The sequence below is a fragment of the Cervus elaphus genome, chromosome 33 (genome assembly GCF_910594005.1).
Source record: "Cervus elaphus chromosome 33, mCerEla1.1, whole genome shotgun sequence".
Lineage (NCBI taxonomy): Eukaryota > Metazoa > Chordata > Mammalia > Artiodactyla > Cervidae > Cervus > Cervus elaphus.
The window spans coordinates 62,947,216-62,973,699 of NC_057847.1; the positions used below are offsets into that span (position 1 = coordinate 62,947,216).

Genomic DNA, 26,484 nt, shown 5'->3' on the forward strand with positions numbered 1-26,484 from the left:
TCTTTAGTCTCAATTAAGACCCAAACTATCTTAGTGATTCTTTATTTCCCAAAATTCCTACAAAGAGTATGAATTATCTTTATATCATCATGATATACATAATGCAAAAAAGATATTTACACATGTGTATATAGAGGCCAGCAACATCGTAGCCCTAAGAAACTAAAATGTTTCTGGTGTACTTCAAATATTCTAATCTTATTCTAACTCAGTAATGAAAACATATATAACAAAATTATGGTACTCTAGAAGCAATGTAAACCTTATAAATTTAATTTTTACCTGGGATTGTTTTTTAATGTATTTACTAAAAATTCATGTAGATCTATGCCAGTTGAATCAGTGTATTCTTGACTGGAATCTAAAAAACAACAACACAAAAACCCAGTATAAAGTTGTTTGAAACAAATTCCTTTCCCTTCACACATGATGCATAGCAAATAAATTGAGATGCCCCACAATGAAAGAAAACTGATGAAGTAGGAAAATGGAATTTATGATGAATTCAGATAACCACAATTTTGCTACTCCTATATAATGAGTATGACATGGATTTATGTAACTGCATGTTTATATACCGTCTTAAAAAGAAAACCTTTCTCTCATATGTGCCACTTTAATTTACTCTGAATTCTTAAAGATTCTTTTATATACTCACCATAATTCTCATATTCAAAAATGCCTCATTAAACAAGAAGAACTCAGAATAATTCAGACAGCAAACTGAGTCTGCTTAGTTCAGTTGCAAATATAAGGAGGTAATAATTTGGAGATATGCAGGAACTTTAGCTCTGAAAGAGTATTTATCATAAAAAATTTGCTTTCAAAAAGAAATTTTTTTTTTTATAAATATTCACGTTTATTTCTTCTCCTTAAATGTAATATCCTTATGCTGTTTATAAAACTGGTCAACATAACTGTGTCTATAAATTTAAAAAGCATTTTTGTAGGCTTGTAGTGATATATGATGAAGTTCTTTAAAATTCAGTCTGAAAGATAAACATCTTGGGTTTCCAAGAATAATCTTACTGCATACTAAACATTTTGGCATTAGCTCTTTGTATTGTAAGGAATTAAAAATACATATTTTTAATGGAATCAGTATTTAAATTATAGTGATTCCATTATTTTGAAACAAGAGACAGACCAATAAATGATCATGAGTTATCTTCCTTGGTGACTTTGACATGAGGTGCAGTTTTTTGGCTAAATTATCACCTGTGTCATGCCATTTTACCCAGAACTATATCATCCCTTCAGTCTGTTCTAGATTACTTTTATTAGAAATATACTATATAAAATTATTCAAGGGGTAAAGGGTGGATCAATGGTGAAATAAAACCTTTGTTTAAAAAATACAGAAAAAAAAAAACAGAAATAAATTGCAAACCTCTTGATAACATTTTTCTGGGCAACTTATCACTGGCTTTTTCTTTTTCTGCTTCATCTTTTGAGGGCTTCTCCTCTTTTTCAAATGATTGTGTTAACTGGATCTGAATTTTCTCCTGTTGGAAGGTAAAATCAGTTATTAAGTGAAAATATAAACATGATTCAGTTAATACCCCACATTTATATTACAAAACTGCATGGAGGAAAAAAAAAGTTTTTATTTTATCCAACAAGATTCTTCAAGCAAGAAAATACAACTTACAATAGCTTTACCATGTTAATCAAACTCTTGATTAAAAAATGTTAAAATTAATTTTTTGAGCTGAATATATCAATTGAAACATATCCCTTGACAATATCAATTGAAAATTATCTTAGAGAAAATAAATGTTTTTTATAATAGTTTCAATGAATCTATTAAAACCCTTGAAGGATCAGAACAAAGGTCTTTTTAACCTACTTTTGCAATGGAGATACCATGGTCAAACCAAAGTATGATAATTATCATTAATCATGACAATAGGAACATATGAGTGTCAGGTTAACACTTACCAAAAACTAATTTTCTTAAGTATCCACTTTATTTTTTTTTTGTAAGGAATTTCTTTTTTTTTAAATTAATTAATTTATTTTTTTTATTTATTTTTTTTGTCATACATTGATATGAATCAGCCATAGATTTACACGTATTCCCCGTCCTGATCCCCCCTCCCACCTCCCTCTCCACCCGATTCCTCTGGGTCTTCCCAGTGCACCAGGCCCGAGCACTTGTCTCATGCATCCCACCTGGGCTCATATTCCTTCATTTTCTTATCATATAAAACTGTAAGTAAAAACTTCAAAACCAAATCCCAACTTTGATTATTTCCTGTTTGTGATTTACTATCCCTGTTCCTCCTCTAAGTACTACAAAGTTGTTTTAGAAAGATTTCAGACAAGATTATTTCCCTTAGTGATATGTAACATTTACTTGTAAAGTAACCATTGTCTAAGACTGAAAAGGAGAACTAATTTTACATTTTTAAAACAATGTCATTACATGCAATTTCAGAACAGAAAGGAGTTACTAGAAATACAGCTGAAATAGGTTAAAAGTCACATGGCTTTGATTATTCAGGCAAAGTTATAAAGACAGACAGACAAACTTCCAGAACATTTCTACTAAAGATAAAGGTGTAGCCTATAGAGATGTAGGCTAAATTGCTGTATACAGTTGTTCTTTAGTGATGGAGAATATTAATAAATAACTTCGCCTTTCTGGGTGAGGGCTGGTGGTGGCAGTAGGCACAAGAAGTCAATATTGAAGGGATATAAATTTAAAGATTCTGAAACTTGCAGCCACCAGGATTTCTATTAAACATTTTCTCCCCATATGTGTATATATATATATATATTTTTTTTTTTTCAAAATGGAATTTTGCAGAAGAGTTTCAGATCTAATACATATACATATGTATGTATATATATCCCCTCCCCCCCCCACCATGGGGTTTCTGACTGCTATTTTTATCTTTTCTCAGTTCTGATTCCTATTTCATCTTAGTTCAAAGTTGTGCTCAGAATACAGGACAAAAGTGAGGCACTTGCAAATTCCACTAAAATGACAAAATATCTGCTTATGCCCTCCTTTGTCTTATTTACCAAAGCTCATGTGTTAATCAACATCATGTATTTGTCAGTCATTTTTCTCATTATGACTCACTTTCTAATCTACTTTCCTTATATTTTTAACTATAAAATAGATATTTAAAAATGAATCCCAGAACTGTTTCAGAAGTAGAATATTCAGAAGTTTCCCTGACTTATAACTTCTATCCTGTTACTTAAGGATAATCTATGAAACCAAGGTTGGAAGAAAAGATTCCACATTTAGACAGATATTAAACGATTTTATCAAGGTGAACTGTATTTAAAGATCTAGTAGACATAATGTATCTAGGCTTGTCTTCAGTTGGTATTGAGGCCTTGTTTTCAGTAGCAAATAAACAAGACATTTTAATTTTAAAAGCCTAAGTAAGTCCTTATACATAAACTCTCTTGACTACAAATAACTGAAATGATACCACTATCTCCATGGGCAGCCATAATTCCTTTACTCTTCACTGTCACTGACACCAGTTATTGAGGTCATTGCCTTCTCATAAGCTCTCATCAGATACAAGTGACATCTCTTTTTTAATTGCCTCTCAACCTTTCAAATAATGAGTTTTACTCCAGATTAATTCCTAAAAAATCACATTCTGAAGCAAGCGTTATTAGCTGGAAAGTGTCTGCTGTCAAGGATTAGATGCTAGTACATTTTATGAGAAATAATTTATTTTTCAATTCCCATTCAGGTGCAATTTAGTTAAACTCAACGCTTGGAAAAAGACTTTCTATTAAAAAGAGTATCTTTGTTCATAGAAGATAATAACAGGTTATTATCCCAAAAGAAAAATTTAACTGTATCCAAGAAAAATTGAGAAATAATATATTATGTGGAACAACTGAACTTTGGCACATCCAGCTTATTCATTATCTATATGCTGCAACTCAGCTTTTTGAATAACATATACATCAATATACAACATATCCTCCTCATATTATTTCTTGCATAAATTTTCACTAGACACATCTATGTAGTACCGTAAGAACCTCCACCTCCCTCCCACCTCCTATCATAATTTTCAGATAGCTGAAATGTACATCAAACCAAAGATCATGTACTTTACGCTTTTTCTCAAAAAGAAGACACTTTTTCTGGATTAATAGCCTTATGAATGTCTGACTTCTCATTTCCTCAATCTCCTTGGACAAGTTATTCTATGGGGCTGATGGTGTAACATTTTGGTCAAAAAAATGAAGACATTAATTTTCAAAAAAACCCCATTACGCTGCCTACTGCTCAACCCTGAACAGGTATATTCGTTACTCTGACATGTACAAAAGAACTTGTAAAACTGCTTTTTAAAACACAATTTACTGAATTTTTTTCAGAGTGCATAAACAACTCTTCAGCCTCATCAACAAGCATGCAAAAGCCAAGTTAACATCTGAAAACGTTCTCTAGGCAATAGCTCTTAGTAAAATATTTTGAGCATATTTCTATTTTTTTTGGAAGTTTATTTTTTATTGCTTAAAAATATCCGTTTTTATAGTTTTTATAGTTTTATAATACATAAAACTATCTTCTATTTATGTAAGAATTTAAATATAAACAAAAGTAAATTTTGATCCCTATATTCCTTGACACTTTGTCAATAACCTATTAAAAATTTTTCTTATATAAAATAAAAGCACATAGTGCTTTTTAAAAACAGAACACATTCTAAACATGTGACAACTACCTTCAGTATTTATAGTATACTTTTGATGGCATCATCTTCTAAATCAAGGCAAAGCATCAACAGTCTCTGCTTGAATCAACAAACATACAACTGGCATTAAAAAGGGGGCAGAGAATCTGTCATAGCTCTTTTTTCTCTCTCTCCTTTATTCAGTCATCTCTCTTAACCAAAATATTACCTCAATTCTTTGGAAACTAATTGTTAGGATACAGGGGGACTTCAGGTTATTTAAACTCTTAAAAGTAGAACAAGCCACAAACAGCCAAAGTTATCACATTAATAAACATCGTTAAGGGGGTCCAAAAATAATTATATGTAAATATACAAGTGTAACATAAGACAAAGATCAATCTGTAGCTAAGACTAACAGAAAAGTAAAGTCATAGCATTAAAAAAATATATAAAAAGCAAAAAACCAAACTATTTGTTGAGCCTCAGTAGTTCTATACTTTATAAACAACGGAATAAGAAATATTAGACAACTATTAGAGCCAAGCTATTATGAAGACTGGCTTCACCATGCATTCAGATTAAGCAAAATGATACATATCAAGCGGAAGTCTTGGGTAGTCTCCCCTTCACACTCAAGAAGTGTTTGACAAATTTTTAAAAGCCAAAATCAAAAGGGAAAATTTCATCGCAATTACATTAACTGGAAGTACTACTTAAATATAACTTTTCCATAATAACTTAAAATTCCCCTGAAGCCATATTCTCAGTTAACTATATGTTCTCTAAGTTTTTCCAGAGAGAAATCGCTGCACCAAGCCTTAGACTTATTGGTAGTTTTACTCAGTAAAAACATATACAACACATGTACATGCACATACAATTTTTATTTAACATTATGAAAAAATATTCTCCAGGAAGCAGGCTTTTCCATTGTATCTTTGAATAATAATTGTTTTGTTTTGTTTATTGTTTTGGTGTTTATTATTTTTTTTACCTGGTTCTCCTGTGATATCTCTGCTGTAGGGGGTGGTGGAGATTCTTCACACACTGCAAGGCTCCGAACTAGCTTTAACTTTGAGCTTGACTGAAGAAAAGTATTTAAAATTAACGCTACATTTCATAAATCTAGGGCTAGAGTTTAAGTTTCTTTATAATAGTTTCTGCTGTGTATAGATGTAGGTGAAATGTGCAAGTTAAATATATTATCAGATACCATTAAAACTCTTTGTTATGAGGGAAAACAATAACTGCAGTTTTAAAAATAATAGCAATAGCAAGAATGGGAGTAACTTCAATCTCAAAACCCAAAGAATGATGAGAGCCATTTTCTCTACAGATAAAGAACCATTAAAGATATAAAAGCAATGCACAAAAGCGACTAGGCAAGACAAAAACCCCAAATAAAACAAAATAAGCTTTCTGCCCCAAACAAAATGTGACAAAACTAAACTGAATGCAGCGCTGTATGAAAACAAAGATTCATCAAGCATGAGGGAAGGCCCTTTGCATGCCAGCACAAAATATTTACTATACCTTAGACCTTTTTCCTGTCTGTCCAAATGACTGCAATGGCCGCTGAATACACAAGAAAGATTTGCATTAAATTTCATACTGAAACAGAAAAATTGTTTCTTAGTACATAATCCTAAACCACAGAGAAACTAACTGCACAAAGAATGGAAAATGAGGAAATCAGAGTTGGTTTCAAGTAAAGAAATATTGATTCCTCCCAAAAGCACACTTGTAGAAGACTTTCTAAAATCCTTCTGTGAGTTGGCCATGTTCTTTAAATGAGCAAACAGCCATAATTTCTGTGTTGACTGAGCTAAACTGAATTATAAGGTAATGTCTTAGTAGCAAAATAAAATACACATTTTTTGTATTCTGTAACATATTACACTTTAGTCAAAGTTGGCGAGGGGTTGGGGGGGGAACCCACAAGAAACCCTGAGGAATTTTAAGTAGCTATGCCTAGCAAAGTTCCAAACTTATGATACTAAAGACAAGGTTTCAAATGCCCATTGAATCAGAGTACCTCCACTTCTCTACTGAGCCTTTTTAGCACTGTAGTTCACCGTGCTAAAAGCCAAAATCAAAAGGGCAAACTTCATCGCAATTACATTAACTGGAAGTTCTCAAGTATAACTTTTCCATAATAACTTAAAATTCCCCTGAAGCCATTTCTCAGCTAACTATATGATCTCTAAGTTTTCCAGAGAGAAATCACTGCACCAAGCCTTAGACTTATCGGCAGTCTTGGCTGTACGTCACAGTACAACCCCAGTTTATCAGTCGGAATCCTATTTGTCTGGTCAAGGGTAAAACAATGAAGTAGAAATGAAGAAAAGTGAGCAAAGTTCCAATATGCATGTTCAGCTTAACCACCAGATCATCAATCACACAACTGGGGAACCCACTCGGGTGAGTGGCTCTGATCTGTGATACCAGGCTTTGGTTTGAGAAAACAGCTGAAGGGCTTGTGAACTGGACTCTGGAAGATTTTCTTTGCTTCCATCTCCTTCTAATCTACCTCTCTCACCCCAAACCCAAACAGTACAAGGCCTAGTTATCTATCACTTAAACTCATTAAAACCAAGGAGCCAGTTTGATACCAGTCATAAAACAAAGTCCTTAATACCTAGATTAGTATGCTTCACATATGAATAAAAGCCACCATTTCATTCCAGAATCTGAAAAGGCCTTCCTTGTAGAACCAACAGAAACAAGAATCTATAGCACCAGTGTGGTCTGTCTCCCATTTTGAGGTCAAAGTTCTTGAAATAAGAAGCACTGTACTCTTGGGATTTTGACCCTGGATTTATTCAACAGTAAAAATTAGCAGTACCAATGACAAAAGAAAAACAGAAAAAAAAAAAAAAAAAAGAAATGACTTTGTTTCTTCAAGAGAAGAAATGATACAGATGCACGCACAAATGCCCATGACAGCGCTGGCTAAGAGAACTTCATGTTGATCTGTCTTCTATTTACTCACTTCTTTAATTTATTCAAGACAATTTCTGTTACCACTACATATACAATTAAAAGAGGCTATGTTACATAGAGTAAGGGTTTACAGAAAAAAATTGGAGAAAAACCAATAGATATGAGCAAAATGCGCATGACTAAATAAGTTCTAAGGAAAACAATTAATGATTTATTTCAGTCTTCTGATTTAATCCCTCACAATTCTAAGTATCAATGGCACAAAACTTTCTCTTATAATTTTATTTTTTAATGAAAAAAAAAATCATTAACTGGCAAGTAAAAACTGCATTCATATGCTGAACCGGATTCAAATTTCTAGCTTTGCTTCTTATGAATAGGTGACCCTAGTCAAATTATGTCATTTTACTTTCCTTGTATAAAAGTTCATACTACTTGTATTAATTCTCAGGGTTCTTGAAAAAGTTCAGTGAAATGGTAGATTTAAAAAATGAGGGACTTCCCTGGTGGTCTAGTGGTTAGGACTCTGCTCCCAATGCAGGGGACCCGGGTTTGATCCCTAGTAAGGGAACTAAACTGCAAATGCTGCAAGTAAGACCTGGTGCAACCAAATAAATATAAAAAAAATTTTAAAAAAAGAAAAGGGCTTTGGGGAGGCTGTACACTGTCCCTATAGTAATGGTTCAGAATTTTCATAGATTTACACATGCTTTAAACGTCTCCATTTTAACTCATAAGAGCTCTTTGATGAAGGAAGATTAAACCAAAGAGGTAAAATTACCTCAGTGTGACTTAACATGTTCTAAGTTCCTGCTACATGCCAGACTCTGTGCCAGGTAGTAGGCTTATAAAGATGAATAATAGTCACACAGAACCCAAGATCTTCAGAATCTTAGTCCCGTGCACTTTATATCACACCTATAAAAAAACATTCCTGTGAGTCAAATACTATTTGTGATTGACAGAATTCTAAAGATAGCCTTCTAACATTTCCCTCCTCTGGTAAATTAATGAAATGCTAATCTAAATAAGGTTGTGAAAGAATTTTGCACATGTAATTAAAGTACCAAGTCAGTTGCTCTTAAGATATAATTCAGCTGGGTCTGACCCGAACAAGCAAGCCCTTTAAAATTTCTTTGGTTGGGAGTGGGGCGGCAGGTGAGAAGGACCTGACACTGCGCTGCTGGCTTTGAAGACAGAGGGGACAGAAGAGGACTACAGTCAGCCTCCAGGGGCACAGAGTGGCCCGTGGCCAAAAGTCAGCCAGGAAACACGGACCTCAGAATTCCAGCTGCCAAACACTAAGGCGCTGCTGTTGTTGGTATGAGTGTGAAAACAAACTCTTCCCCAGAGTCTTCAGATTAAGGGCCCAGACTGGCCAGCACCTCTACTTTCAGCCTTGAGAAACCCTAAGCAGAGAACTCAGCTGAGCTCAACCAAACTCCCAACTTACATGAGTTGAAAACTGGACATTGTTTTAATCCTCTAAGTTTGTGGTGATATGTTATGCAGCAATAGAAAGCTACTACATAAGTAAAGCATAAACTGCCAAAGTGGCATTATTCAATAAAAATCACTTATTATTTCATATCAAATGACAAAGATACTAATTACATAATAAATACCAGAAAATCTGCCATATACACACAAGCACACACAACAGAGAAAAGAAGTTTGGCTTTAAATAAGAATGAATTATTTCTAAAGTGGACTTTATTATTTAAAGCATGCCTTTCACTTTTCCACCCCCATTCCACTCCACCCTTCCACCCTCCATGTAGCCTACATATATTTGGATTTTAGCTCAGCCCAAGCCAAGCCTCCTTCTCAATTTCTTTTTACTGTGGAGAAGTACATATAAAATTTACCATTTTAATCATTTTTAAGTATGCAGTTCAGTAGTATTAAATATATTCAAAATGTTATGTCACTACCCACACACCGTATCTGTAACTCTTTTCATCTTGTAGCCATTAAACATTACTCCCCATCTTCTCCCATTCTAACCCCTGGTGACTACCATTCTACTTTCTGATTTTGAGTCAAGTACCTCATGTTAGTGGAATCACAAAGTGCTTATCTTTTAATGACTGACATTTCAGTTAGTGTAAGTATAATAACCTCCACGTTCATCTATGTTGCAGCATATCACATAATTTCTTTCTTTTTTAAGGCTACATGTTATTCCATTGTATGCATATTTCATATTTTGCTTATCTACTTATCTCAAGATAAATGCATTTGGCTTGACTCCATGTTTAATTATTGTGATTAATGCTGCTATGAACACGGGTGTACAAATACCTCTTCAAGATTATGCTCTCAGTTCTTTTGGTATATATCTGGAAGTGTAACTACTGGATCACAGACTAATTCTATTTTTAATTTTTTTAAGAACTGCCATTCTGTTTCCCATAATGTCTGTATCATTTTAAATTCCGAACAACAGTGTACAAGAGTTCTAATTTCCCCACATCCTTGCCAACACTTGTCTTTCTCCTTTTTGACAGTGGCCATCCTAATGGTGTAACATAGTATCTCGTACTTCTGATCTGCGTTTCCATAGTGATTAGTGATATTAAGTATCTTTTCATGTACTTACTGGCCATTTGTATATCCTTTGAAAATGTGTATATTTAAATCCTTTCTCCATTTTTTAATTGGGTTGTTTGGGGTTTTGTTGTTGTTGTGTTTTAGGAGTTCTCTATATATTATGTTTATAATATCTTCTCAGACAAATGATTTGCAAATATTTTCTCTTAGTCTATGGATTGTCTTTTTACTCTTTTTATAGTCTTTTGCTGTAAAAAATTTTTAAATTCTCATTAAGTCCAAACTGCCTGCTTGTGGTGTGACAGCCAGGAAATCACTGCCAAATTCAATGTTGTAAAGCTTTTGTCCTATGTTTCCCCCCACCTCTTAAGAGACTGATTTTTTTTTCCAATTTGGTACTCCGATTAGAGTAAGAACATGAGATCAGTGAGAATAAACACTGAATTATTACTAAAATACTGTGATATAGCTTTATATTGATTGTACAGAGAAAAAAAATAACACTGGAGTTAGGGCAATAACCACATGTGCAAACCAAATACATTATCCTGACATAGTCTTCAATAAAAAGCTTTTTCCTTAGGTGATGATTAATATTGTTGCATGTGGGTCAGTTTTCATCTTGAAGATTAGCTTTGAATGGCTTCATTAAAAAGATCCCTCTTACTGGCCCACAATGGTCAGAAGTAGCCTTTGATGATCTCCTCTCATGTTATTTGAAACTACTGGGTACAGAGTCTTCTGATACATTTGACTGAACAACTGTTCTACTGGGTTGGGCAAAAAGTTCCTTAGGGCATTTCCATAACATACGCATAAACCTAAACCAACTTTTTGGCCAACCCAATACATGTTACATGATCAATATCACTTCAAGGGACCACAATCCTGACCAGCGTGAAGTCGTCTGTGCCAGCATCTTTCACAGAATAGTACAACCTCTCAGCAAAGCAAGATGGGTGGCTTGGGGGGAACTGCAAGATGGTCTTCAGAATACTTTCGACATATCTGGAAAACTCATGGCTAATATACTGCTTAGTAAATCTCCATTAGCCATCTTGGAGTAAGTCTCCACAATAGCTTTCAGCTAAAGAAAGCTTCTTGTGGCATGAATCAAGATAAAGCAAGATTCACATGTCCCAAGTATTCTCCCCTTACCAGCTTAATAAAGACACTGAGCATCTTCCTGAGCCAACTGGTGGTTTATTTGTGTGTGTGTCTGTGTCTGTGTGGCACTTTACTTAACCCTTTCAAACCCAACCAACTTAAGACCAACCTGATGTCTTATCTGGCTCTCATCAGTCAAGTCTCACAAAATAAAAAGCAAGTCCCACTCCAAGGGTAGCCCCTTGGAGAGTCTGCGTTTCAGCATGTTGAAACTTATACAAGACTCAAAAGGTATGAGTTCACTGTAAAATGCACTGAAACACAGATGCTACTTTTAGGGGAGCTGGGCCCAAACAAGGTTGGGAAAGATCATGAATGGGGCAGCATGGTGCTCCAGAAGTACACAAAGGTAGAAGGCTCGGGTTGAGTCCTGCCTGTGCCACTGGATCTCCAGGTGACACTGGCAATTCACTGAAATAAGTCTCTGAAAAATGGAAGGTTTGTGGGACTCAATTTTGAGTTGCAACTCTTGAGTTCTATGACTCTAACGCCTAAATAGTTGGTCATAACCTTGAGCTCCTCTAGCCAATTCGGGATCCTTTTTGCCAGAAATGTCATCACAGGGCATCTTTCCTCTGGGTATTTCTCCCTCAGGTTCACGAAGGATGGCGGTGGTAAAGGTAACTTTCACAAAGGTCTGCAGTTTTCAAATGGAAACCCAGCCACCCTGAGGCCAGCTCTTGCAACACTCTTGCCCTAGACCTGAGCACTGACTCTTTTCTTAGAAATACCATTCTCTCTCTGGTAAAAGTGAGATGTTTCAGCAACTGTCCCCCCACTGTGGGGACAAGATCAGCATGTCTTCTCTGCAATGTATGTTTTCGCTGTGGGCATCACATAGGGCCTGTCATCCTGGGAGACGCCAAGGGGCAGGGAGTGTGGCCTCACTGATCATTTGACTAGAGTCGCTTCCACAGCTTAACAGTTGTTTTCTTTTATCAGTGCTGCTCAACGTACTGCCCACAGACGTGTCAATGGGTAATACTGGCATCACCTGGGAGCTTGCTGAGATGCAGAATCTTGGCAGTCTCACCCAACACCTTCTTCAGTCTTCAGCCTTTGCCCTTCTTAAAGTTGCTGACTTTACAAATGGCTCCAGCAGTTCTGGTACTATAGTCCCTTCCCTCTTGGGTGTGTAGTTTATGATAGGCATCCTTGGGCAGTGGGATGTCTATAGAGGCAGGCCTGGGGACTGAGAAAGCTCTCTTGGCTGGCCCCTTTGGTATTATGTCTAAGAAGTCATCACCAAAATCAAGTCATGAAGCTTTCTTCCAGTGTTTTCTTCTAAGACGCTTAGAGTGTTATAGCTCTTAGAGGTCTTTGATTCATTCTGTGGTAATTTCAATATACGGTCTTAGGTAAGAGTCCAACCTCATTCTTTTGCCTGTGGATATCTAGTTTTCCCAGCACCATTTTAAAAAAACTGTCCTTTCTCCATTTGCCTTGGCACTCCTATCAAGAATCATCCGATCACATATGCAAGAATTTATTTCTGGACTCTCTAGTCTATTCCTCTGGCCTAAGTGTCTGTCTTTATGCCAGCACCAGACTGCTTTGATTACTGTAGCTGTGTAGGAAGTTTTGAAGTCATGAACTGGTCCCTCCAGTTTTGTTCTTTTCCAAGAATGTTTTGACTATTCCAGGTCCTTTGAAGTCCCACATGAATTTTAGAATGGGATTTTCTATTTTTGCAAAAATGACATTTGATTTTGACAGGAATTGCACTGAATCTGTAGATCACTCTGGGCAGTATTAACATTTTAACAATACTTATGTTTCCAATTCATGACAATGGATGCATTTCAATTTAATTATGTCATATGTAATTTCTTTCAGCAATGTTTTGTAGTTTTCACTGAATAAGTCTTTCACCCCTTGATTAAGTTAATTCCTAAGTATTTCATTCTGTTTAATCCTTCTGCAAATCAAACTGCTTTTGCAACTTCCTTTTCAGATTGTTCACTGTTAGTATATGAAAATGCAACTGATTTTTGTGTGCTGACTTTGTGTTCTGCTACTTTAGTTAAATTCATTTATAGGAATAGTGTGTGTGTGGCAATAGAAACATTACTAATCAAAAACTCTTTGTATAATTATTTGGGACCATACCAACAATTCAGAACTTCATAGCAATTATGTGGGAAAGTGAACTGCTTGAGATTAATGTGACAGATTGCTTGAATTAACTCTAAATAATTCTTAACAAAGTAGTCATAAAAATTCTTAAAAGATTATAGTCCCTAATAAAACTGAATAAAAAACACAATCAACACTGTCATACAAGCAAAATTATTTATACAAGAAGTGGTCGAAAAACTTTCTATTAATTAAGATAATATCTGCTTGGAAACATTCAAAGAGATGTCTAATGTCTGCTGGCCTCTCTCCAGCTTGATGATATTATTGTTATTATTATCATGGCTTAGGCAGCGTTATTGAAGAAAAAATCAATTACTAGCAGAGCTATTAGTTGATTACTCATCCACTGATGACTGGCATCATTTATTCAGTGCTATATTAAACACTGTATTCGAAGACAGATTAACTAACAGCTCCAAGACTCCTAACAATATATACATAAAAATACAAAATGTTTGAGACCCTGTTTTGGAATACAAAGGGTGTTTGACTTCCAATTTCCACTCTCTGTAGACCAAGAACAGGTCATTCCTCTATTGACATGCATAAAATACATCACATTTTCTGTACTGCTGATGCTATAAATTCAACAGCAATTCTCCAGCACATCAGTTATGAACATGAAGCATATCACGTAACCTCAAACCTCTAACAGTGGAAGGTTTAAACAAGGATGGATGCTGCTAGAATAATGCTGCTTCCTTTGATGTGACAACTCAGCATCCATCTCCCTCCCCCTCAGATGACTCTTCAGCATGATAAAGCAGACTGAGGAATGGTTTCAGTCTCATAACCAAGTTAGAATGAAAAAACTGGCCACGTAATACACATGCTCCATTTAAAAAAAAAATTTGCACCTTGGGCAACTGTCCTCTTGTAACTACTTTACAGTTTCTAGAAGCATTTATTGTCTGAAGATAGAACTTAAGTCTTCTCAAATGAGCAAATGAATGAATGGATGGAGGTAAACAAAAAATAAAATGAAAAAAGATGAGGCCTGACAAGAAAGCACTCACATAAGAAAATCAAAAAAGGAACAATAATTTAAAGTTTATTCCAGCTATAATGAAGGTTTTTCTAACTTTAAGGTAGCATCATCACATGGGACAGTTCTGAGTCCATTCCCGAGATACTCTGTAGTGCTTATCTCTGTTTTATAGATCCGTGCAATCTCTGGCACCAGGATATCATCTAGGTTTGAATCACGTATTAGTGAACAAATGGATAAAAGAACAGTTTATATAAATAATATCTTTAACAAATAGTAGAAAATCATAAGAGTTCTTAAAATTTTATACTATGACATCCCTTCATTCAAAAATTATTTTCCTCAATAAAATACTAAAGGGATGGTCAGGAAATTAAGACCTGGAAACAGATGAACTATTTGCTTCCTTAAGAAAACATTTCCATTTTCCTAAGTCACTTTTAATCAGCACATACATCTAAATTTGAGTAAAAATAATAGTTGCTGTTTAAAATGAAGCCTTCAGGAAGTATCTTAGAGGTAGAAAAAGAAGATGAAGTGTCTACTAGTATCTTAGAAAAAAAGGCATTTCATAATAGGTAACTCCATATTAAGAGGTAACTATACAAAACAGATTTTTTTTTAACAAGACACTCTATTCCCTTTTCATTCTTAAAATAGTTGACTTATTTATATGAAAACATAAAAAATTTTTTCTAATTTTATCTACTTCCACTCCTAATTTCCATTACTTAAATCTCTGTGTACATTATTTCGACTGTAAACCCCTTGCTAGATCCCTTGCATAGAGGCATACTGAACCTCAAAATCTCCAAGCAGAGTAAATATATACACATAAAAGTAAAATCTTAATAAACATTTGAATAAACAAGGAATACAGCATTTCAGTGGATTAACATAAAACGAACTCTCATATTCTCTTTGTTCCTCTTCCCAGTCTTTATATTCACTATGCTATATGGAACGTGATATGAGAGACCAGGCCCATTTTTCCTTATTACACTATTTCCTTGCCATGGAATAGGTTTTCAGTAAGTGTTTGCAGCATGAAATTCTCCTGCAGCATGAACCACTGAGCCACGATTCAATAGTGGTCATCAGAACGTTTTTGTGTTTACTGCCAAGAGCAACACAGGAGACATGGCAGAAAATGTAATACAAACACACCTCGTTTCACTGTGCTTGGCAGATACTGTGCTTTTACAAATTGAAGGTTTGTGGCAACCCTGCTTCAGGCAGCACCGTTTTTTCAACAGCGTTTGCTCTCTTTGTGTCTGTCATGTTTTGGCAATTATCACAATATTTCAAACTTTGCCATTATTATTTTATTTGTCATGGTGATCTGTCATCAGTGACCTCTGATGTTACTACTGCAATTATTTTGGGGTGCCTCAAACCACACCCACATAAGATGGCAAGCTTAACCAATAAATGTGGTGTGTGTTCTGACTGCTCTGCCAACCAGACAGCTGTTGCCAGTCTCTTCCCCTCCCCAGGGGCCGCCATTCCCTGAAACACAACGATGTTGAAATCAGGCCAGTTAATGATCCTACATTGGCATCTAAGTGTTCAAGAGAAGGTAAGAGTCACATCTTTCTCAGTTTAAATTGAAAGCTAGAAATTAAGCATAGTGAGGAAGATATGCTGAAAGCTGAGACAGGCTGAAAGCTAGGCCTGTTTGCCAAACAATTATTCAAGTTGTGACTACAAAGGAAAAGTTCTTGAGGGAAATTAAAAGTGTTACTCCAGGGGAAAACATGAATAAAAAGAAAGTGAAACTTCCTTACTGCTGATATGGAGAAAGTTTTAGTGGTCTGGATAAAAAATCAAACCAGCCAAAGCCTAATTTAGAGCAAAGCCCCAACTCTCTTCAGTTTCATGAAGGTGGAGTGAGGTGAGGAAGATGTATAAGTTTAAAGCCAGCAGAAGTTGGTTCACAGAATTTAAGGAAAGAAGCCATCTCCACAGCATAAAAATGCAAGGTGAAACAGCAAGTGCTGAAGTAGAAGCTGCAGCAAGCTAGCCAGAACTAACAGCCTTCTATTGGAAAAAGATGCCATCTAGGACTTCCATAGCTAGAGAGGAGAAGTCAATGACTGGCTTCAAAGCTTCAAAAACAGGCTGATTTTCTTATTAGGGATTAATGCAGCTGGTGACTTTAAGTTGAAGTCAGTGCTCATTTACCACTCTGAAAATCCTAGGGCCCTTAAGAATTTTGCCTGTGTTCTATCAGTGGAACAACAAAGCCTAGATGATAGTACATTTATTTACAACATGGATAATGGAATATTTTAAGTGCATTGTTGAGACCTACTGCTCAGAAAAAGGATTCCTTTCAGAACACTACTGCTCATTGACGACACACCTGGTCACCAAGAGCTCTGATGGAGATGTACAAGGTTCATATTATTTTTATGCCTGCTAACACCACAACATCATTCTGTAGCCAATGGATCAATAAGTAATTTCAACTTTCAAGTTCTTTCAACTTCTTAAGTCTTATTACTGAAGAAATACATTCTGTAAGGCTATAGCTGCCACAGATAGTGACTCTTCAGATGGATCTGGGCAAAACCCAGAAAGCCTCTGGAAAGAGTCACCATCCAAATGCCACTGGTGATTCATGGGAAGAGTTCAGAATAGTAACATTAATAGGAGTTTGGAAAAATTTGATTCCAACCCTCATGGATGACATTAAGGGGTTCAAGACTTCAGCGGAGGAAGTAACTGCATATGGAGTGGAAACAGAAAGAGAATTAGAATTAGAAGTGGGGCCTGGGGACTTTCCTGGTGGTCCAGTGGTTAAGAATCTGCCTTGCAATGCAGGGGACATGGGTTCGATCCCTGGTTGGGGAACTAATATCCCAGTCACAGAATAACTAGGCCCATGTGTCTCAACTACTGAGTCCACACACCACAACTGGAGAGAAGCCTGTGCAGCTCGACAAAGATCCTGCAGGCTGCCACTAAGACCTGACAAGGCCAAAAATAAATAGATAAATAAAAAAAAAAAGAGAGAGACAGAGAGAGAATGAAAAACACTATCCTTAAAAAAAAAAGTGGAGCTTAAAGATGTAGCTGAATTGTTGCAATCTCGTGATAAACGTTTAATAGATGAGGAGTTGCTTCCTGTGTGGGGTGAGCAAAGTGGTTTCTTGAGATGGCATCTACTCCTAGTAAAGATGCTGTGAACATTACTGAAATGACAACAACGGATTTAGAATATTATATAAACTTCACTGACGGAGCATCAACAGTCTGAGAGGACCGACTCCAATTTTGAAAGAAGTTCTACTGTAGGTAAAATGCTATCAAACATCATTGCATGCAACAGAGAAACTGGACATGAGAGGAAGTGTAAATTGATGCAGCACATTTCAATGCCGTATTTTAAGAAATTGCCAGTGACCTTTAGCAACCACCACTCTGTTCAGTCAACAGCCATCAACATCAAGGCAAAACACTCCAACAGCAAAAAGATTATGATTTGTCAAAGGTTCAGATGATGGTTAGCATTTTTAGCAATAAGGTATTTTTAATTAAGGCCTAACTATTTTTTTTATACATAATGCTACTGCATCCCTAACAGACTACAGTATAGTGTCTTTACATGTGCTAGGAAACCAAAAAATCTGTGTGACTCGCTTTAATGTGGTATTTGCTTTACTGCAGTGGTCTGGAAACAAACCTGAAATAAATTCAGTGTATGCCATAATTTAAGTTAATCGCCTTTTGAGAAACATGACCTGGAAGAGTGAACCTTAGGTGTAGAAAAGAGACTAGAAAGATATCTTTTACCATTTCAATCACAAATGCAATAGAATTTAAGCATTTTCTCTGATCCAATCAGGATACTGACTTTCTGCCATCAATGGCTGTACTGATGGCAGGCATGACAATTTTTTGTTTTAAAAAGTGCTATTTCTAAAAATGATTAGAGAAACTGTTATTCCTCCAAATCTCTTAGGTAATAGCCACCTGACCATACTTAAGCAGTGGGATCTAAATGCTTTTTTACTGCTGTATGAGTTGATGTCATTTTCTAACACATTTCTGGCACATAATGAAGAATAAAGTTTTTGAGTGAATTAAAGAATAAAACAACCTTTCAAAGAAACTTCTTAATTTATTCTAAAAAAATAAAGTATAAGTTTTGGCACAAAGCCTTCAAGGTCTTTAGGATGTAGAAAGAATGATAAGAGTATTTTTCTCCCCAAATAGAATTCTTTATTTCTAGGGCTAACTAAAACAGAAGTATAAGACATAGTATTTTAATTTAACAGTTCATGGGCTTCCCTGGTGGTACTAGTGGTAAAGAACCTGCCTGCCAATGCAGGAGACATAAGAGACACAGGTTCCATCTCTGGGTCGGAAAGATCCCCTGGAGAAGGAAATGGCAACCCACTCCAACGTTCTTGCCTGGAGAATCCCATGGACAGAGGAGCCTGGTGGGCTACAGTCCATGGGGTCACAAAGAGTCTGACACAACTGAAGTGACTTAGCAGTATAGGGCTAACTAAAACAGAAGTATCAGACAGTATTTTAAGTTAACAGCTTATGGTAGATTAAAGGTCTTTCCTACTGAGAGACAGGGTCAAATGCCCCTTCCCCTTGAATCTGGGCTGGCTTTACTAACAAGTGTTATCAAAAGACAACAGTGGAAGTGACATTCTGGGACTTCTAAGCCTAGGTCTCAAGGATGCTTGCAGCTTTGTTTGGCTCTTGGAACATTCTTTCTGGAACCCCTGAGCTGCCTATAATGAGTCTGATTACCTGGGCTGATTGTGTTGGAGGCAATCCAGGTATGTGATCCTAGTTCTAGCTCAGCCTACATTCCAGCTGTTGCCACCAAACAAGCCAGATAAGTGAGCAAAACAGTTATGGACCTTCCAGGCCAGCCCACCTGACATTTAAATATCAGTGAGGGATCTCGTCTGATGCCTTGTATGGACAAGATTCACTCAGTCAAGCCACTGATCCATTTCCCAACACACAAATCATGAGATATTAAAAAAGAAAATGTTATTTTAAAATTGCAAACCCTTATTTTGTGATCATCCGTTGTACAGCAACAAATAATAAGAACACATAAAAGTAAGCACTGTTAAGGACTACTTGACACAATTTTTACCTACCTGGAACCTGTGGACCATCATCAATTTCATCTATGCCTGGAATTAAAAGCCTTCTCAGTGGTTAGTGCTAGGTCATCATACATGTGTAGCATCAAAAGCCTCAAGTGACCTTTTTTTCTTCACCAATCTTTTTTCTCCCTCAGTCACAGCTGATTGATTACTTCCCCAGGGCTGTTTTTGCCAATAGAACTCCTGCAGTTTCAATCTCTCTATTCTAATCTCCTCTAATCTTAGGTTATTTTGAACTCTCACAACACTGATATGTGCAAAATGGAATGAAAAAGTGTAAAGCCACTAGAAAACCAATATTGGCCACATACAAATAAAAAGAAATAGGTGATACAAGCAAATCAAAGAGCGAAATTCAACAAGTTAATCCAGATGACCACCCAAAGCAGCTGGTAGGCATGTCACAAAAGGTCACCTTACCCTTATACAATTCTGAAAGTGAGTTTTGTATGAAAAGTATAATTATGTATTATTGAATATTTAATACTTGTAGCCAGGGGAAAAACTCTTGTTTACCTGCAAATCAATATTGTTGTCAATACAACGTTCATTCTTCTCTGCCAGAATCTTCCCATAGCTTTCTGATTTGGTAAGATTTTCAACTCCAGTTGTATCTTTCACTTCTGCCTCCAAATCCTTCATTGTTTCAGTTTCATTTTTTATAGTAACAGTATCAGACATCCTCATTAGCAAAGGTTATTTTAGAATTCTACAGGGAACTTGAAGCCTTAGCAAGCAAGAAAAAAATTTTAATTCAGTTTGAAACATCCTTTACATTCAGTTAGTATACAACATTGACTAAGTATCTTCTATGTTCCAGGAATAATGTCAAATATACACAGCAAAATTCCTGCTTCCAAAGGGCATACAGTTTAGTGGCAAGTATATCCAAATTAAAAAAAATCATAAGACAATGAGATAAGGGATATAATAAGAGTATGAGGTGATTTTGATGTGCACACCACTGTGAAAGTTCACAAGAAACATTAAGGAATATGTCCTATCCAGATGAGAGATAATGGATGGAGAGTTATAGATATATACTTGGTTGACATCAGAAACCTTTTTATCTGAAGCGATATTATGAGTATTGTCCCGTGGAAAAAAATCTTCCTGTCATCGCTTCAGAGAGTTCATCTAGCATTCCTAAAATTTCTAATTTCTTAAATTAACCTGCAATTCCAAAAGGAAGTAACTTAAAAAATAGCAACATTCTATACAAAACACAGTTGTGAATTTGCACTAATAACTGTCCAGCATTATGAATCAAGCATTGAAAACTCTCCTGATTTACGTGACTCAGGGCCAAACAACATACATTACCAGATGCTTTAGTACTTCAAAGGAGATCAAATACAAAAGAAGCCAATATGTTTCATATCTTCAGTGAGTTTAAGACAACAATGGGAACTTTACACTGAATATCAAATAGGAACTTATGAGATAAAGCTCTCATTTTAGGACATGTGAGATATGCGAACCTGAAGAGCAGAACTTATACACCATTTGCTATTTTTTTCTAGACTTATTGAGATATAACTGATACATAATAACATATAAGCCTAAGGTGTACAATATGATGATTTGATACACATATATATTGTGAAACGAGTAATGCAATCCATCACCTCACATAATTAAATTTGTATGTGTGTGTGGTAAGAACAACCTATTTCAAAACGCATCAAAAAAATGAAGATGAACTGATGGACAGGTAGAGGGATGGGTACAGATGGACAGATGCAGGTTAAAGCAAGTATAATAAAATGCTGATGGTAGAATGCAGGTGTGGTTGTTCAACCGGTTGTTAAACGGTTGTTCACTGTAAAATTCTTTCAACTTCTCTGCATTTCTAAAAATTTCATAATTAAATCTTGAGAAGGGAAAAATCCAGTGGACCTTGTTTCTTCTACATGGAAAATTCAAGAGTTCTTTTCCTAAAAGAAATTTTTGCCATGAGATACCTAAACCTATCTGAGGAATCCATAAATACATCTGAAAAGCTAAAAAAAAAGTCTTTCTTGATTATATTTATACCAAAGTTAAGTGATTCATTCTCAAAACAGTAAAGTTACTAAGGGGGAAGGGCTTATTTAAACTACTCTGATTGCTTATGATTTTGAAAGAAAAATCTCTAATTTTTCTCAAATGATAAGACAGGTTAGGTTACCTGATGTGTCCTATGGATTTGGGATTGTGGTGTTCCACAAAAATAAAATAAAATAATCCAAGGTTCTTTTTCACAGTTGTCAGCCAGGATGTCAATTGTCTTGACCCATTTGGAATCTGGCAGGAGGAGTCCCATGTCCTTGTCACCACTGTAGATTCCCGGACTGAAATGGACTGTCTTGGATCAAATATATCATACCTCTCAGCAGCCTAAAATTAAAACAAAATATTTTAACAAAATAGCCAAGGGAAATGAAAGAGTACACAGTAATTTGGAAATTAAAAATACTACTGTTGGTGACTTTACTGTTTTCTTTCCCTAAACAAGGGCCGGAACACTTAGTTCTAGACAATTCTGACATACACTGGTCTTATGAGCCTGAGTAAGTCATGAGGCCATCTAGACTCTTCAGCTGTAAAAGCAGAAGGAAGAAGAAAGCAAGGGAATAGATATATAATAAGAACCGAGTATATGGTCAGTGTTGTAAGGGAGATGATGATTTTCATTTTAAAAGTTTGCCCAGTATCAGAAACCAGGGAATTCTTGCCTCCAGGAACTATGATTTTTAGAGCTTTCTTCCAAAGCTACAACTCCATGGACGTAAAACAGTAATTTTTAAAAATCACATTCTAGGTTTCTAAAAGTACAAAAGAACAAAAGCTGTAATAAGCCATTTAACACGTTCAAAGAAACACACATTGTCTGTTAAAAGCAAATGTCTATAAAGGGTGACAGACTATTTTTAAAGACATCTGAAAGATCAATGCCAAAATTCTCAGTATCATCTGTTTTTAAAGTCAGTTTCATTTAAACTTTTTTTTTGGTACAAGTGACTACATCACGGCAAAAAACACTTCCTGTATTGCTCTTCCATCTTCCTTTGACAATTTTGTTGTCAATAGACAACAAATGTAAATAGGACAGCACAGTTTTAAGGTGAACAACTGCACATAATGGGGTCTAACCACCAAGAGATGCAATACTAATACTGCTGAGCATACATCACAGAAGTCACATCTTACACTAATTCTTCAAAAACGACTTTGAAATGGAATTATTTTGAACCCCAACATAGATTCATATTAGTTTTAATATCTCAATTACACTGTGTTTGACTACAGGATAAAAGAAAAGGAGGTATTACAAACAAGTGTCAAACTGTTTTCTAACTGACACTGTCATTTCAATATGGCCAAGGGTGCTGGGCCACTAAATATAATGACTAGGCTTAAGAAAAAAAATCTACCTGAAACAAACCAAAAAATACTTAAATATAGCATTTTTCTCATTTAAAATTTTTTCTCTCATAAAATGGTAGACACAAGATGGCAGCACTCAGTAAGCAGCAAAATTCTTTGCAGTCTTGCAGAAATTCTGTGATTTAATTGTGACTCTTTTACATTCAAAACTCTAAGAGAGCATGGTTGCAGTTCACTTAAGAAGTGAGTAAGGCACCACGAAAGGAAAAGCTGCAAGGGATAATGAGGATGAGGTACAATGTGAAGAGGTGAACGAGGATTAGAAGATCTTCTGAGGACCCAAGGAGTCTTAGGGACCACCAAATCCAACTGTACGATAAACATGCAAGTTATTAGTGCCCAGAAGTAAAATGACGTGTCCAAAGTCATACAACCAACTTATATGACCAATACTTGCTAATAAGCCACACTGCTGCTGCTAAGTCACTTCAGTCATGTCCGACTCTGTGTGATCCCATAGACGGCAGCCCACCAGGCTCCCCCGTTCCTGGGATTCTCCAGGCAAGAACACTGGAGTGGGTTGCCATTTCCTTCTCCAATGTGTGAAAATGAGACGTGAAAGTGAAGTCGCTCAGTTGTGTCCAACTCTTAGCGACCCCATGGACCGCAGCCTACCAGGCTCCTCCATCCATGGGATTTTCCAGGCAAGAGTACTGGAGTGGGGTGCCACTGCCTTCTCCAATAAGCCACACTACTTGACAACAAATTAACGAGTGCTGCTGAATCAACTGGCCAGTTATTGCCTGGAAAGGAAGTAGCGGTATAACAGAAAACTCAAATGCACTAGCATTAGTATGTGTGTGCTCAGTCACGTCTGACTCTTTGCAATCCCATAGACTGTAGGGAAAAAATATTTAGCTGATAAATGGTTAGAAGATTTGAATGGCTTAAATGTAAAACACTTGCTGCAGTATCTCTCACAGAGTGGGCACCCCAAAAATGTTATAATAGTTTTCCTTCATGGTCAGAATCACCTTAGGCCAGCAGTTGGTTGAAGCTTTGTCTGTTGTGTCCTGGCTGTACCCTGCATGATAGCAGACTGACCAAGGCCCACCAAGGGTGCACAGTGGCCTTGTATACCTCAAGTTTTCTTATGCATAAATCCTACAAAGCTCAATAGAAGAGAATGACTGGAGTTTGTATGAATGTGCCTATGTTGGGGAGGAGTGTGCTTGCCTCAGGGCACAGTCTCAAGGGGCTCTCATTAGAGCTTTGTCATTAAACATAAAAAATTTCACATCAACTTTACTTCTCAAAAATAATAATGTGTTTATTTTAAATAAAAATGTTTTCCTCTCTAAATCTTCAAGTAAAAGAAATATTCCAGCTTCTTGGTACTTACTAAAACAAAATTACTTTTATTGTGGCACAAAGCCTATACTTCTAGGGTTACCTAAGGCTATGTGGATGTGTAGGTGTCAAGTACAGGAAGCCACAGACAGAAATGGCAGATTATATCTCTGCCACAACACTCAAGAGTCAATTAAATGCACCTTCCTTATGTAAAAGATAGCTATACAGTAAGTCAACATGATTAAGGAACCTGAATGAATTGGGTAGGTTTTTACAATAGAAAGACAAGAGAAAAAAAAATTGACGTCTATTAAATGCATACATCTGAGTACCTACTGTTACTGATATTTAAAAACTGAGTTCCTGAGAATTTGTTTCAACATAAAAGAGATGGATATACACACTCAACATTCAAACTCGTCTTTGGAAATACATTCTTCCAGCTAGTAATGTTATTTATTAGGGACATATCAGAGATTTTATTGCTTCCCTGGTGGTCAACTATAAAGAATTTGCCTGCCAATGCAGATGTGGGTTCGATCCCAGGGTTGGGAAGATCCCCTGGAGAAGGAAATGGCAACCCACTCCAGTGTTCTTGCCTGGGAAACCCTCGGACAGAGGAAAATTCCATAGCCCCGTAGGTTACAGTCCACAGGATCACAAAAGAGTTGTACATGACTAAGCGACTAAACAACAGAGGTTTGATTATATACAATTTCTAAGCTACCAGGTAGCCAACAGAAGAGAAATGCCACATGTATGTATTATACATAATAAAATCTTCAGAACCTTATGCACAGAAAGGCTGGCATCCACCCAACACCATAAGCAGAAGGGCATTAGAGGGAAAATTAAATTTTTATAACCTAAAAAAGTAAAACTAAAAAAGTATACAAATATAGGAAATATTTTATGGTTATTGTGTGAGAGTCCTTCCCAAGAATGATGTAAAAATTTAGAAGCTATCAAAGAAAAATATTAACAAAACTTACAATAAAGTTTCAATATATTTTTGTATGACAAAATATAAGAGATTAAAAGGCAAATCATGTAACAAAAATATTTCCAATACAAAAGGGCCAAAATCTCTAAAGTAAAAAAAGGTCTTAAAAAACAAAGAGAAAAGGAGAGAGAAATGAGAATCAGAAATTTACAAAAGAAATACAAGTAACTAGCACCAATAACTACTCATAAACAGCCTACCAGTGCAGGTACTATTCTAATACCTTTCATAACTAACTCATTTAAAGCTCATAACATGGAGAAGGAAATGGCAAACCAATCCAATATTCTCGCCTGGAAAGTCCATGGACAGAGGAGCCTGGCGGGCTGCAATCCATGGGGTTACATGACTGAGCATGCATGCATGAGGGTGGAGGGAGATGGGTTGGTAGCAATAAATTGGTAGAACTAAAAAAAAAAAAGCAAAGCAAAAAAAAAAAAAATCTCGTAACAATTCTAGGAAGTAGGCTGTATCAATATCCCCATTTTACAGATTAGGAAACTAAAGCACAGATAAATTGCTTTGTCCATGGTCACATAGATGGTAAACGTAGGATATTAAGCAGGATATGAACCGGGGCAGACAGATGCTCCACTCTAAGCTCTTACCCATAATGCTACAGTATCATTAATATGTACCAAGAAGAGAGACAATTTGGGTTTATAGAGCATATTTATTTGAAAAAATACTTAAAACATGTAGTAACTTGGTAACATTGTGTTCAAGAAAGAAAGCAGTAAACTTACCCTTTTCACCTAGATAGTACAGAGTAGTACAGAGATCCTATTTTTATTTATGGTCAGTCAGGCTAATTGCTACTAAATTAGCAGAACTGTCAGGTAATCATCCAGTTTCTCTTAATTTCCCTATCTCTTGTGATGACAAGTATTAAACTATTTAAACATGGCTGGCAATAAGGATTCAGTTTGTGGTGAAGGAACAACATGAAGCCAAGGAGCTTACAAATGATAAATATGCATAGTTAGGTACCTTTCTCAGGGTAACAAAGCAGGGCAGAATTAGGATCAACATTTTGAAAGCATATGCAGTCCATGAACAAATTTTCTCCAGTGAAAATTTCAGACAGAATTTTCAGCAATAAAAATTAACCACTGCTAATTCAAAGGATTACGTTATTCTGCCTACAGTCTAATATAT

General features: G+C 35.9%; 1 protein-coding gene across 11 annotated transcripts in view; it reads right to left on the reverse strand.

Annotated features, from left to right (window-relative positions):
- The window catches only part of R3HDM1 (R3H domain containing 1), a 154,861-nt gene that overhangs the window by 68,596 nt on the left and 59,781 nt on the right, over positions 1-26,484 (reverse strand). For 9 of the 11 annotated variants that reach the window (XM_043894564.1, XM_043894560.1, XM_043894555.1 and 6 more), the window contains 6 exons: positions 21,772-21,980; positions 20,118-20,328; positions 6,201-6,242; positions 5,662-5,751; positions 1,391-1,505; positions 283-361 (listed from right to left, as the gene is read on the reverse strand). In XM_043894564.1, the coding sequence (XP_043750499.1) occupies positions 283-361; positions 1,391-1,505; positions 5,662-5,751; positions 6,201-6,242; positions 20,118-20,288 (497 nt within the window). In that variant the 5' untranslated portion in view covers positions 20,289-20,328; positions 21,772-21,980. The remainder of the gene's footprint in view (positions 1-282; positions 362-1,390; positions 1,506-5,661; positions 5,752-6,200; positions 6,243-20,117; positions 20,329-21,771; positions 21,981-26,484) is intronic. The other 2 variants (XM_043894563.1, XM_043894565.1) reach the window with 2 other exon arrangements.